Raw genomic sequence first — 15,580 nt, 5'->3', positions numbered from 1 at the left:
AGCAGAAGAAGCTGCTGAAAGTCGTGACGGGTTCAGCAGAAGAAGCTGCTGAAAGTCGTGACGGGCCGTGTTGCTTCTGATCTATGGACATGTGGAGACTCTCAAACCGTCGGTCTCTTCAGGTAAAACAGGTAAATAAGTTTAGAATAATTCCGATAACAGAATCTGAGTCACTTGTTGTTTTTTTAAAGGAAGATAAATTCATTAAAATTTGAAAAGAGGAAAACAGAATCGTACGTTGTAATAAAACGACGTTTGATTTTCTTTTACAAACACGTTACATAAACGGTGGATTGTTCTGTATTTGATGTTTATGAACCTGAATGGGTCCGCTGTGCTTTAAGAAGAAATAAAATCAACTTGTGTCTCACTAGCCTGCGACAGCTGGGCACAGATCAGCCACGGTGTTTGTGAGGGACATGTCCAACATGTCCAGAAACGTTCACGCAGCATCAGCTCCTCGTCTTTGAGGTGAGTTGCAGCTCCTCGAGCTCGAGTCGGTGGAATGTTGAACTTGGTCCAAAAATGTTGATAAACCAATGTTCTCTGAATGTAATCACAAACGTCACACGAGTCAGAATGTGTAGAGGGTTATGAATTTAAAATGCGACTGATGAGCGACAGAAGAATCAGACATTCTGGACTCCCCAGGAAGTATCCTGATTCATTTTCAACAATGTGATGAGAATCAGCACCTCCAGGTCTGAGGCCATGGTCCTCAGTCAGAACAAGCTGGATTGTTCTGAGGTTCTGCCTCAAGTTTAACGACTCCAGCTTCAAAAATCAACTCGTTGCTGACGCAAGTCTCAACGACAGGTTGGATGTTTTTAGGCTGACCCTGGATTTACCTGTGGAGTTGTTTTTTAATTCCTTGTGAAAACATAAAAATCTCACATCTTATTTTGAATTTACAGTGATTTAATATGAATTTTCTATAAAATATTCATATGAATAGACCGCTGGCTTCAGAATATCACCTTTAAAAAAGGCACAGAACAAGAAAACCTCCCATAAGGTTCCTGCATCATTGTTCATGTTTTATTGATGAGCTCCCAGCAGCCGTAAGTGGATTATATTAACCCACATATCTGTCCGTGTTGCTTCATGTACTGCCAAAAAAAAAAAATCAAGCGGTTAAGCAATGCCCAGAAAAAAATTAAACCGTTCAATTGAAATTACAAGGCAAGGAGAAACTTCAGAAGTCAGACTCTGACTCCATATTGAGACGTCACTTTGACAGATGTTCAGCAAACCGGTCATGACTGAAACGGGAAAGCATGAAAATAAGAAACGACAAGAGACCCGAGCATTTTCTCAGGCTTCCAGAGAAAAACCATGAATGAACAGAACTCCCGGCGCTCGGCATGCAGAGGAGGAGCGGCTCGCTGCCTAAGTGGCCGGGCAGTCGGCTCTGGGAATATCAATAACCAGTTTCAATAACGTTTGTATCGACCTTCGCCTGCTGTCTGGGCTCCGGCTCCGTGGCCTTTTCCTTTATGACTGGGGACCCGCTCGGAGAGGAGACGCAGCCAACGCCGCAGTGAAAAATCGCTGAGGCGAAAAGCCGATCGAAAACCCAAAGAGAACAAATCAATTTTCATCAGATGAGGGACCGACTGGGAGGGAGATCAATCAGCCGAAGTCACACGGAGAAAAACAGTTTCTGCTGCTCCTGCGTCTCAACATCTCCATTTTTTATCTCTCAGAAGGACAGAGTCCCCGTGTTTAATCATAAAACCAACACTTACAGGAGACTTCTGGAACTGGATGAGATTTGTCAATAAACATGCTCTGCAACCCATAAACAACAAATAAACAACAACAACAACACGATGTATTCATCAAATCTCCATTTGTCCTGTGAAGACCATGACACAAATGGATTTCTACAACTCTTCCTCTACAAATAACGCCTGAAGTAACGAATGGAGCGTTCCTTTGAGGAATGCATATCACCCGCCAAGTTACATTTAAAAGTTAGCACTCAGAGTCTGTGTTTGGGATGACTCTCAGCTACTACCAACCCTCAGTGGCTCAATAACTTAATTAAACTTCAAAAGTTAATCAGTTGTCGATGTTTGTTTCTTCAGAGTTGTCCAGTGGTTCTCGTCATCTTTTGCTAACAGACATGATTGCCCGCCTGTCACGACGACACGCGATAAAGAGCAGAATGAAAGATGCAGAGCAGGAGGCGCTCCGTCACTCCGGGCTCCAGAGGATCGATGCGATTTGGGTTTAGCTGTGCGTGAAGAGAGGAGCACCGTGATGAGATGGAGCGCGGCGGCAAGACGGAGTCAAACGAGTGTTAAAGCAGGAGCGCTTGAAACGGAGAGAAGAAGAATCCTCACAGAGCTAATAAAGGATGAGCAGAACCACAGAGGAGCTGATGGGTGAGCAGAGACGCAACCTGAGGGTGTTCTGTAGTGAAGAATACGACCCGACCCGGTGGCGCTCCCGTCAACAAACAGGAGGAATGAGTTGCATCCGCTCAGCTCTGCAAACATCACGTGATCTGCTCGACTGGCTTCTCTCCGCTCACCGTTGCTGTTGATGCATCGGACCTGCGGCGGCTGAGTGCCGGGGCCGCACGGCTTCCCGTCATCAGGAACGCATTCATCCAGACCGAGCAGCTGCCAGTTGTAACAACTGGGCTCGTCGCACGGCATCGCCTCCGCCAGGTGCGGGCAGTTCCCCGGACCGCCCGACGGCTCGTTGGTGATCCGTCGCCTCCGAAGTTTGAAACCTGTAGGTCATCAAAGAAAGGAAAGACGTCATCTTCAGTCGCATCATTTCACCAGAAATATTTACCTCCGTGTGCCTGGGACAGAATTGTTTTTAACTCACGGTTAATAAAAACGTTACTCTGTGCTCGTTGGCAGATGACGGTTTCTTTTTATATTGTGCTCAGTATGAGTTTATTTTTATTTCAGCTGCTCCTTCAGGGACAGAAGACGCACGAAGACTTGGACATTTTTTATGGATGTCCTTCATGATGCAACCACAGCCCTCTGTGTGGAGCAGAGAGCTGCCACCTACAGCGCCCGGGGGAGCAGATGGTGTGGGTTATGTGCCTTGCTCAAGGGCTCAGAGGGAGGTAAATGAGGGCGGAGACAGGTGTGGGCGCTTGACCTATCCTACACACATTTTGATGTTGCCGTAGCAGGAGTTGAACGGGCGACCTTCCGATGACAGGCCCACCTGCTCCAACCTCTGCGCCACCTCTCCAGTTCAGCTCTAATCTCAAATGTTCAAATGTAAAATAATTTGTTTAGTTTTACTCTGGAGTCTTCAGAAAATGACGCAACGGTTTTTGAAAAACGCTCAAATGTGTCCAATCAGCCTTTCAGTGCAGGACGAGCCTGATCAACCCGTCTGTTTAAAAAGATTAAATTATTTCATATTTCACTTGATAAGAAGGTCTCAACAATCACCATCAGGACATTTAGGATTAATACGTTGAACTTATCAAATATCCAAACGTATGCAGATGACATCATCATTTATACTTGGGCAGAAATATAAATCCTCCACTTGTTGCAGCTTTTACTGTAAACCTGTGCGTATTTTTAAATAGTGTATTTGTATTTAATTTTTATCACTCCTAACAGTGCATGTGCGCCGTCAGCTTTTGTTTGTTTCTGTACTTTAGTTCATCTCCTTCCTGTTATTTGTTTGACCATCAACCTTCCCGGGACTACAGACGATAATTAGCTCCCGGGGCTGAACCGGGTCCTTCCACCGGGTCAACCCGTGTTCATTGATGTGAAGCGGCTCTTTTAAGTAAACAATGAACATTTCTTCCCTTCAGTCAGTTTGGTTTTATGACCGACTTGTTCTGAAAGCTCAGTGATACAAATTAATTCATTAAAGTTTCCCACGTTTTGATCTCAAACTAATATTTTTTTCACTTTAACGTGACGAGATGAGCAACTCCTTCCAGAGATGAACCCACTGGTACAGTTTCTTGTGAAGCCATGAAGAGAAGTAAAAGTAGAAAACAGACCACGAGGTGGAAAACGTACCTTTCTTTCCGGTTTGATCATCACAGTTTTCAAAGACGCACGGCCCCCAGGCCCCCCAGGGTGACACCTCGCAGTCGATAGGACAGGGGATTTGGCAGAGCTGGGATGTGTTTGGGATCGGACCCTTGCACAGCTGATTTTCCACGGGGCGGGACGCTGCACACATCAACAGAGGAAGCAGGAGGAAAAATAGATTTTAAAACATTTTCAATGGGAACAAGAGGCAAACGTGATTATTCCTGGCATGAAAACATCCCTGCAGAGAGCAGATCAAAACTGGGGGGTGAGGGGTGGGATGGGGGGGGGGGGGGGGGGGGCTGTAAGGTAGACACTATCAACCTTTTGTTTTATTCCCTCCCTGTTAGCATGTCGGGATGATGGATTAGCAAAGATTGTCTGGTAGCGACGTGGAGCTCTGCCTCGACTCTCAGCAGAGGTGGAATCTGAAACGGTGGATCAGTGGAGACATCTTGGCTCATGTTTATTCCATTAGGTCTGATTTGGCATCTACTTCCTCTCATGGCGCTGAACTGACATGTCTGAGCTCCTGCTGATGAACCTCCACGTAGAAGCAGAGGTGACGTCTGCATGCAACAAACATCCAAGTCCACATGTCCACTGAGCCCAAACACAGACGGTCCTGATGCTGACCCAGTGCCTTTTCATGCATGTGACTTGTATCAGTGTCGGGTAGACCGGTGCTCTTTGTGCTCCCACATCGGATGTTTGTGTTGAGGAAATGTGGAAGTTGACCGGCACTGCAGCGGATTTCTCTTCAGAGCAGAGACCCGTTCGTCTGGTTCTGGTTCTGGAGCATCACATTTAAACGGTCACAGTTTGGTAAATCTTATCCTGCATGTTTTCACCTAAATGGGAAAAAGGCCAAACCCAGTGTAACACTTTACAATAAAACAAGATTTTTTTTCTGAAAACCTCTTGTGACATTAAAAAATAAAAATGAAACAATGTTTCAACTTTTACTTCCAGTTTCTTCATCTGGGCGTATTCTACTCGTCTCACTGCGACAGCTGGAGGCGAGTTGACGGCTGGAAATTGCAAGAAACTAAAGTGAGCAGCGAGCCGTGCGGCCACACGGAGTGACCAGTTTTTGGAAAGCGCACGTTACTTTTGTGTGCACATCTTGCACAAATGCACTTTTGGCTGTGCACATTATTTCACTGCCCACATCACACTCACCTCAGCAGCTGCCTCAACGTTTAGGGTGTACACTTTAAGGATTTGGACGTTTTTCAAAATCTCATCTTTTAATTTTTAGTGTTTTTATAACACCTGGACATGTTTCCTGTCTATCAACTATCAAACTACAGCTCTGTGGGTTGAAACACCTGCAACTACTATGTGAATAACATTTTGAGAGAATTTGCTTCATTTTTTTTTTTTTACATGTTCAAAACTTGCAAAACCGTTTTTCAAGGAGGTTCTGTTTGTAAGACCGATCCTGTTGGCAGGCCTCGGGCTGATGAAGTGTTTCAATGAAAAACGAGACGTTTCTCCCAAAAAGAAACGGTCCAGATGACCTGATTTAACCCTTTATGTGATTCTGAAGATGCCCTCACAAATACCAACTAATCAGCAGCAGTCACAGAAAAGTGAGACAACACCTTTAGAAGAAATAAAAGACCAACAGTTTTAATCTTTTCGATGACCTCTAATATAATAAAGTACGTTTCCTTCGGCCGCTCCTTGGTGCAGGGGTCACATGAATCTGGTCTCTCCTGTAAATGAGTCCTGGAGGCTCAAAGAGACTAACCTGTAGAAATAAAGGTTGAATGAAAGATACGGCTTCTGTTTTACACCAAATGCCCTTCCTGACACAACCTGGGCTTGAATCAGCAGCCCCAGAACTATGAGGCTGTGACATTTAACCACTAATCCACCGCAGCCCATTGACAATCAAACCTAATAAAACAGTCACATTAAAATAAACTGTTTATTTGGAACGCTGGAGCTGAACCCAGATCTCTGATCCAAAGGTGCATTGATTTCTGCTTCCTCCACTGAACAACCTTCACATCTGAGCAGGTTTGACATTTAAACCAACATCTCTGACATGAAAGGCTCCTCTACGTTGGAGTCCATGAAATACTCATCCTGACGAGCTAATGAGCACTCGGAAACACGAATAAGACGCAGACACCATCTTCACCGCACATGTTGCCTGGAAACAAAACGTCCAGACGTGGGACAAGAATCAGAAAAACAACTCGCATCTCTAAATAAATAAATATTAAATAAAAATGCTGTAAGGCTTTTTAAAAATGTGTTTGTCAGGGCGGCAACAAATACAAAAATCTAAAGAGACGTGCTGTAAAGAGCCAGAAGACGCTTCGCTGCGGCGCCTGTTTGCACTTTGTGTACAAATTAAACAAGAAACTAAAAGTTTGTAAAGATCCTGCCCTGAACAAACATCAAGCCTGGATCAGAAAATTCAAATCAATTAGTCGATGCAGTCCCCGTTACAAACACCCACATGCACGGTCAGAAGGTTTTTAATAAACCTCATCTAAGGAGGCCAGCAGGTCGAACCGTGCACGTCTTTAAACGTTAGCTCTTAAAAAGCTGGAGCGTCAGTTTCTGCCTGCAGCTGCTTTCAGATGGTTCAACCTGCGACGCATGGAAGAGCAGCGGAAACTACAACACCTGAACAAACTGCAGTCAGGACAAACAAGAGCAGAACGGCCAAAACAACCAGAAAGCACCGTCTCCATCTCGCACGCGATCATCCGTCACGTGGCTCCAAACCCAACCTTGAGATCCGCTACAGCTCGTGCAGGCAATTTTCTAACGTTCAGACAATTTTGATGGATTTGTTGCAACGTTCTGGAAAAAATCAGGAGAAAAACATCAAATCTCATGCAAAACACCCCAAGAATATAAAGTTTCACTATTTTTTTATTCTTCGGCTGCTCCTTCTTCAGGCGTCGCCACAGTGAACTAACTCGCACGAAGACTTGGTGATTGGTTTTACATCGGATGTTCTTCTTGGAGATGACACCAACAGACACCGAGGTACCGCAGCCCTCTGTGGGGGTTGAGGGCCTTGCTCAAGGGCCCAGAGTGGGGCAAATGAGGGTGGAGGCAGGTGTGGGTGCTTCAGCTTTCTCACCCACATTTTGATGTCAGTCCGGGGAGCCTACCTGGCAACCTTCAGATTACAGGTCCACCTTCTCCAACCTCTGAACCACCACTCCCCACACAGGGCTTCACTGTGCTAACTGTAAATGTTGTTTTGAACATTAATAAATAACATTAATAAATAATATAAAGTGTTTTTTTTTTCCCATCAAACAATCTCGTGTGCTTCAGGAGAAGAGCCTGTAATCAGTTTATGATTCATCAGAACCTGCGACAAGACTTGGGCTCTTTAATTAGAAACCGCTGCAGAAAAGAAGAAGCCTGAACTGAACCGTCTGCTGTGGAAGCAGGAACATGATGTTGTAGCTGGAGAAGGATGTCCAACTCCTGTACAAACATTCATTTAGAAGCATCAGATGCTGAATTATAAATAAAGGCTGATCCAGAATCTGAGCGCAGACTGATCTTTTTTAAAGCTCCGTATTAAAAACCTTCCTACAGTGAATGTTCTGCACGAGTTAAAGCCGAGGCGCCTCGTCTCCATCATCGTGACTGGTCCTGCAGCACATCGAGGAGTTTCACATCACACGGTCAGGAGTCAAGTCACTCCCTGAAAACTGGAAACAAGCCGTGTTTTTAAAAGTTCAGTTCCCTGTGAAGCACGAGCTGAAAGTCAAACAGGAAGTTTGTTGATCTGCTTCAGGGGAGACTTCAGTCCTTACACTGGTGCCTTTATGAATATTAAACTGGGGACCAGTGGAACTCCAGACTGGATGAAGACAAAAGGAAATGTGTGCGTCTTCCTCTCTGCGAGTCCATTTGTAGTTGGCTCTGCAGCGAGCTCGCGTTCCTCTCATATAAAACTGACAACGCAGGAGAGAAGTCCCCGATGTGAGAGCAGCTCAGTCCACAGAGGCTGAAAAAGTCTCGTGTCTCACTTTCCTTATTCTGATCGTTTAGGAACAAAGTTGTTCTTCCAGGCTCCTCTCAACTCCAAGTCTTCAACAGAAAACAGAAAAGTTTGTTGTAATAATGTTCAGCCTCGTCTTTGATTTGGCACCAGCACTAAACATGGACCGAAGAGACGCCGTCCCCGCATCACAGAAATCAAAATGTTTGCAGCGCTCACGCAAAGTTGTTACACGTGTAAAACGCCACAGCTGCAGAGTGCTCGCAAAGTGTTGCCATCATCAATATCTGAAGCATTTATTGGAGGGTTTTTTATTTTTACCACAGTTTTGTTCAAAGCGAGAGAAATTTGAAACAAGGATGAACACGCAGGGAAGATTATAAAGATGGGTAGATGAAGAAAAATCACAAGAAACTGGAAGGAGGAAAACTTCTAGGCTGGACTATTTGTAAGTCTTTGTCATCTAGATGATCAAAATCTCTCCAAAAACAATTTAGCTGATCCAAAAAGTTGCTGCTAAAGTTCCGAAGACAATAAGGAGAGATCATGTCTCTCCAGTTTTAGCTTCTCTCCATTGGCTCCCTGTCAAATCCAGAATAGAATTCAAAATCTTACTTCTAACCTACAAAGCTCTCAACAACCTAGCTCCATCTTATATTACAGATCTTATTCTTCCATATTTTCCTAACAGAGCTCTTCACTCTCAGACTGCAGGTTTACTCGTGGTTCCTAGAGTTTCCAGAAGCAGAATGGGAGGAAGATCTTTCAGTTCTCAGGCTCCTCTCTTGTGGAACCAACTTCCAGTTTCTGTCCATGAGGCTGACACATTGTCCAGTTTAAGACTGGGATTAAGACTTTATGATAAATCCTATAGTTAGGGTTGGCTTTTGTTTCCAAAGCTCCAAACTGAAACCACGGAGAGACGAATAGATTAAACTCCCCACAGTTGTGATAGTTGCTGTTAATAAACAGTTTATTGATGTTTTAGTAACAGGCCCGACACCTGGACTGAGCTGCAGCGTTCGTGTCTCTTTCCTGTTCAGGACAGGCAGCAATTAATGTTTCAATATTTGAGATGTAAAAGGATGAATTCAGAGAATTTATGAAACCATTGTGATGTTTACCAGCTGGACTTTCCCCGTTGACGCGCTTCCTTTTCTGACACATCTACTGCTCATCCCCTCTAAACAAAAAAATTTAAAAAATCCAGTGTGTTCCTGTTTCCTTTGTAATTTATGTTGAGCAGAAGGTGAAAGTGAAAAGTTCAATCACAGTGAGCTCAGCTTTACTACAGGTCCACGTTGATCCGTTGGACCGGTGGGAGTGAAGGACCAAACGGGTCCCGTTAGCAGGATCAGCAGCAGCGCATGTCTTTGCACCTGAAGCCATTTGTCTTAACAGGGTTTTTAGGAGCAGAACTTAACGTGAGTAAACTTTAATCCACCAGGACGCTTCATCCCAACCGCGTGGACCAAGAGTTGAACATTCAAAGAAAAACTGAACATTTACCAACAAATTTAAAAAAATGTTTTTTGTTCTCTTTAACCCCAGCTGATTCTATGGCCACCCACCCTGAGCTGGAGGTTTCTTCCTGTTAAAAATGAGTCATTCCTTCCCACTGTCTCCAACCTGCAGCTCAGAGTGTGGGTTGCACTGAAGTGAAGGTTCTTCTCAATCAGCTGCCTTCCTTACGTGTGTATTTTTACTAAGTGGCAGTTTGTATGGTCCTGTGTGACTGCATTGTGTTGCAATAAGAATCAAATTGATTGGAAGTGGATTTGAACCTAATCACTTCCTTTTGTACAGCGCTCTGAGGAGTCACAAAATGAACTGCATTAGAGGATAAAGAAGCTAACAAAACAAAACGGATGGAGGGAAATGAGACTGAAGGAGGAGACGGGAGAAACAAGAGCACAGCAAACACAGCGAGGGCGGAGTAAACAGTGATCAACTGTGGAGGTGAAGAGAGGAGAGCTGGAGGAAATTAGAGGTCAAAAGACGAGAGACGACAGCCAAGGGAACGTAAAGTAGGGAACAGGAAGTGTGAGGCATTCATCAGGGAGAGGCTAAAATCACCTACCTGTAATCTGGAAGGTGACGGAGAGGAGAGGGGGGACACTAGGCTTCAACTGTCTTTGGGTCTGACCTGCTGCAATCACAGGGAAAATAGCTCTATTAGCTACGCACACACCGAGGAGATGGAGGCTCCATCAAACACGCAGGCAGAGAGAAGGGGGACATGCAAAGACTAGCAGCAAGAGCAGGAGAGCTGGGCCCCAGAACCCAGACCAGTAAACCCAGTCACCGCTGTGGTTCCAGCATCACAGAACTCAGTCCGTTTGTTTTAATGCCGTCAGACTCCCCGTTTGCTCCGCCCGCAGTGACTTCTCCGTCTTTGTGGCAGTTGGACGAGAGTTCTTAAATCTTCTCCTCTGCTCCAGTTTCCAGCATCAGTTTGATATTTTTAACGTGCACGTCAAGCTGAGCACATTTTACACAATCAAAAAACAGCTGCCTCTGATGCTGAGGCGGTCGCTGCGCTCGTTTTGAGCAAAAGAAGATGAAGCAGAGCCAGATGTGACTGCGCTCGGCTTCCTGGAGTCTTCGGTCGGGTTGCCAGGTTGTGATACTGCTGTGTTGTCCGCAGACTGACAGCAAAACCTGCATTTTCATGCAGACCAGACGGGTTTCTGGCAACTCTGAGAACACCTGCAGATTCTCAGGTTGAATGGAGCTTCTTCTAGTTCAAACAAATTAGTAAAATATCTGCATTCATCACCTTCATGAGGTCTACAAAGAGCTTTTCTTTCAACAAAAAACCTAAACATTCCTTTTCAAGATGTATAGTTTACACATTTTGACATATATTTTGTTTTTCCTATTGGTTTTCTAACAGATTAATGAGAATAAATCAATAGCAAAAAGAAAACGCACCATAGACAGTGATGGCTTCATATAAGCAATGGACAAAGACTTACTGTTTATTCATGCTTTGCTGCATTATTTATTTTTAAAGTCACATAAAGCAAAAAAGATGCAGAAAAACTTCTTATATCTTCTAACACAAACGTCTCCTGCAGTGATTTTGGTCCTACATGAGCTCAAAAGATCTTTAAAAAATCTGGATAAGAAGTTTAAAAAGCCAGTTTTGATCTACTCTGTTCATAAACAGTTAAAGGAACTGGACATTTGGATTTGAAGAATTTATCACAGGAGACACGTCTGTTATTCTCCCTCATAAATAATGTTTAAGCCCCGCCTACAGCCTTCTCCACTTTCTGTCTTCAAGTCTGATGTGAGGCTCAACAGTCGGCATCACCAGAAGTTTCTCCTCTACAGAAAGGCAAAACGGTTAATTCATGAATCAGAACACGTTCCTGCAGGAAAATTACTCTGAGGATTCATACGTGAACAATGCAGAAACATTTCGACATTGAACGTGTTAATCAGTCCAGTCAAAGATTATTGATTTGACCAGATCAGTGAACGAGTGTGCAGATGTGTGCAGATGTTCCTCTGAGCATGAGGGACGTTTCAGGACCGTTTCTGTTCAGACTTCTGGTTTGAGCGGTTTTATCGTGGAGTGTTAGAGACAGAAAACCTTTAGGATCATTTTTATCATAAATTACAACTCAGTCAAGTACAGTTTGTTTTAAGGAACCAAAGAACTGATTTAAATGGCGTCGTCCACGGTCTGTGGAAATGAAGGTGTGAACTCTTTACACCACAGACTGGTCCACTGCAGCTGTTCAGGGAGATCTCACTGAGCTCAGGAAACAAAACTGTTTAATCTGGTCAAGTCCAGAATAAATTCAAAATCTTACTTCTAACCTACAAAGCTCTCAACAACCTAGCTCCATCTTATATTACAGATCTTATTGTTCCATATTTTCCTAACAGAGCACTTCGCTCTCAGACTGCAGGTTTACTTGTGGTTCCTAGAGTTTCCAAAAGCAGAATGGGAGGAAGATCTTCCAGTTCTCAGGCTCCTCTCTTGTGGAACCAACTTCCAGTTTCTGTCCGTGAGGCTGACACATTGTCCAGTTTAAGACTGGGATTAATCTTTCTTGATGAATCCTATAGTTAGGGTCGGCTTGTTATGCTGCTATAGGGTTAGACTACTAGAGGACAAATTGATCTCATTTTTTAAAATGAATTTTAAAAATCGAATAGTTTTCATTTGTGCAGCCCATACTGCAGGATAAACTTCCTGCTGCAGCTGATCAGCTGTTCAGCGTGCAGAGCTGAGAAGTGGGCGTGGCCAAGAGCGCTTGTAGGTGGCAAAGAGCAGAGCAGGCAGGGAGTTGAAATCTTCACGTTCTGTGCTCTTTTAGAGCTTTAGAGCTTAGAAATATTGTTTGGAATATTGCAAGTGTGTGGGAAGAGTTTAAAACGCCTTTATATATATATATATATATATATATATATATACACACACTAAAATAAACTACTACTTACTACTTGTTCTACTATTCCTACGTATCGCGGGGCTTCATGGGACGGATCCCCCACAATAAACGAGGGACTGCTGCGTATGAATGTTTCTGTTCAGTCCCTGAGACGACTTCTGTTGTGACCTGGTGCTTTATAAATAAACTGAACTGAATTTTAAACTTCTGACTGAACAAAAATATTATCCTGCTGCTGTTTTCTGAATGTTTTCAGGGAATTTTTGTCAAAGGTTATGGATGTTTTTATCATTATGGCTGAGAACATTCGTCCCCTCTCCCCTGAGAACAAGAAGCCCCAAAAAAGCTGAACCGTCTCCCAAAACACCGTCTCATCTCTGCCCATGAACCACATGTTTGTGTAAATCAAGAGTGCAGCTGGCTTTGACACCCCTGAAGTCTGTTGAGCTCTGAGCTGAGACGAGTAGGAAGTGAGCAGGTAACGAAGCTCGTGGCCGATTCTGTGACAAGGTTCTCATTCGTGTACAGTAAGTATGTAACCTGTCCTGAATGAGTCCGTGCACGTAAAAAACCTCCTCCTGCCGTTGAGTAAATCTTTTGAGTAAATAACGTCGGAGAACGAGAGATTTTCTCCAACAACATATATTAAAAAATAAATGTTCCGTTTGTTAGTTTTCATATTATCAGTGATGTATTGTGCTGCATAATAAAAAAGACTTTTAAAGAAAGTTCAGTTTTTCTAAAGCATCTTTTAAATGTGATTACTGGTTTTAATTAGCTGTTTGAGTTTAGTGGTAATAATCTGTTTTGCTTCTGTTTTTTCGTGATACAGAGAATCTGGACTCCTGCGCCGGGTGTTGCATCAGCACAAATATTTAAAAGACCAAGAATATCTTTAATTACGGTTATGAGAATAAAACGCTGCTGGTTGACGTGTTGATACACAGACAGGAGCGGTGACACCGAGCTCTTCCTCAGGGCACAGAGAAGTACACACAGCCACTGCACATGTGTAGAAACAAGATGAGAACCAGAACAAAGACGACGTTAAAGCCTCGAATAATCATCAGGAACCAAACGATTCAAACTCGGGCAGGAGAACGTTACTAAATGTTGATAAAGTATCTTTGGTTCAGATCATTGCACCTCAAAATGTAAACTTCACCGCCGCCGAAGACAAAAGGGTCAAGATCTTTTTGCTTATGCCTGCGTGCATGTTTTCATTATTTGCTGTGTTAGCAAAATATGTCATGAACCAGTGATCGGGTTTTAATGCAACTGTCAGAACGTAGTTATTGTTTGCATCTAAAGACTTTTACTTCTGGAGTCGTCCCACCACAGCCAACCAACCTTATCCAAAAGCTCAAACTTTACAGATGTTCAGCTAAAGTTTGATGTGGTAGTAGCCGAGAGTCATCCTCAACACATGCTCTAAGCGCCGACAGATCTTGACATGAAAGTGTGCACAGCAGCAAGATAAATGAAAAATATGATTTTAGTCCAACAGTCGGGCGGTGGGTGACATGCAGTCCTTCCAGAAAAGCCAAGTTTAAGAGTAAAACGTCCTGTCGGTTCATGATCTGTAAACTTCTGCTGATTCCCTGCACGTGCACGGTAGAAACTTTCAGCCTTCAAGTCGTCCGCTTGCTTGAAGACTGGAAAGATGGAAAAAAAAAAACTGCTCCAGGATTTCATGCGCTCTTTTTTATCCAAACCACAACTGAGCCTTCGCTGAGTAACTGCTGGGTTCAGCACTGATCTGAGGTCAGATCGAAGCTACTTCACCGTGAAGATTAAGGTTAAGATTCAGGAAGTGGTAAGCTGATTTTCAATCCCAGCCTGAGGGCGTTCTTCCACCCTTTTGCATCATTCTGGTGGTGCCTGAGACGGGCGAGGAGGAGAGCGCTGGTAGCAGAGCCGCTGTCTGCTCCGTCTCTGCCAGATTACCCCTGATGGAGGAGGAATCCTGTGCCAGGAAGATAAGAACTGTCCACGTGCACGCTCGTACAAACTCACAAGAAAACGCGTCTCTTGGTGCAGCCAGCCATGAAGCCCTATTCTCTACATGCTTGTGTGCATGAATCTTTAACCGCCTCTAACAAGCTCCTCACGGGCGACCACTGGGGTTTTCCACGTTTTACTCACCTCATCTTAAAAAAAGCACGAGCAAACCGAGGAACAAGACAGTTTCATAAGTTATACATCATTTCATTACTTCACACAGGACACTTTGTGTCGGCATCAGTGGAAGATCTGATGTTTGGGCTCATTATTCTTTAATTAGCACCGATACTCTCACAGCCAAAGCAGCGCAGATCGACGGGACTTTAAAAACGCTGACGCACCGATAGTTCGTCTTCATTTGTTACCAATTCAATTATTGTCTGTCCAAAAACCTTTAGTCTTTAAATAAGCATCAAAGGCAGCAATCTGTTATATTTTATTAATTAATCAATCCAAACTTTGCTCCGTGTGTCACTGTCAGCTGCAACCATCACCGAGAGGATTCCATCAGCTGTTCCTGATGGTCTCACCAGAAACTATGAAACCAAACATGCAAGAGTTTATTAAGAACTACGGAGCAGCTTCAAAGACTTTACTCCAGTAGTTTTCCAGATATGACGTGTAATATTGAAATGTGGGTCTGTGCTCAATGTAAACAAAACACTTTTGTTACTGAGTACAGTGAATACATCGGTATTATCGGACTTCTTGATTCCAAACAGCTCCATCCTGGATGTGACCAACGTTGACCTGTAATCAGTCACTTCAGCTGTTTCCATCGGTAAATAAACATCTGGTAGATTGGAGACAATCACATGTTGCATATATTTGTAGTGAACTAAGCCTCAGGTCAAATCTGGCCCTGAGGGCCTTCCTGGGACAAGAACTGTTATTTCATTGATTTGAGTCCAGAAACACAAAATTAAGTTCATCCAGAGACTTTCTAAGTGTGTCCTGCACTGATCAATTGAAAGAACACTCTCTTTTTATTATCATTACTATTCTATAAATGTCTTGATAATCAAAGTGTGTTTAGTTCAAACCATTTTAAATATTGAAGTGAACTACTCATCTTAAATCAACTGTGAAACTGTATTAATGATTTTTAATCCTCATTCAAAGTAGAAATCAAGTTAAGG

At 43.6% G+C, this 15,580-nt stretch overlaps 1 protein-coding gene across 1 annotated transcript in view; it reads right to left on the bottom strand.

Moving 5' to 3' along the window:
* LOC119409615 (thrombospondin type-1 domain-containing protein 7A) overlaps positions 1-15,580 on the bottom strand; it is a 351,078-nt gene that overhangs the window by 248,150 nt on the left and 87,348 nt on the right. Inside the window, exons 5-7 of the mRNA XM_037676515.1 lie at positions 10,109-10,177; positions 4,023-4,178; positions 2,408-2,743 (exon numbers count right to left, since the gene is read on the bottom strand). Coding sequence (XP_037532443.1) covers positions 2,408-2,743; positions 4,023-4,178; positions 10,109-10,177 — 561 coding nt within the window. The remainder of the gene's footprint in view (positions 1-2,407; positions 2,744-4,022; positions 4,179-10,108; positions 10,178-15,580) is intronic.

The sequence above is a fragment of the Nematolebias whitei genome, chromosome 5 (assembly GCF_014905685.2).
Source record: "Nematolebias whitei isolate Nwh7 chromosome 5, NemWhi1, whole genome shotgun sequence".
Taxonomy (NCBI): Eukaryota; Metazoa; Chordata; class Actinopteri; order Cyprinodontiformes; family Rivulidae; genus Nematolebias; species Nematolebias whitei.
Note: the sequence above shows the minus strand (reverse complement) of the source record. Positions and strands in the feature narration are given on the sequence as shown.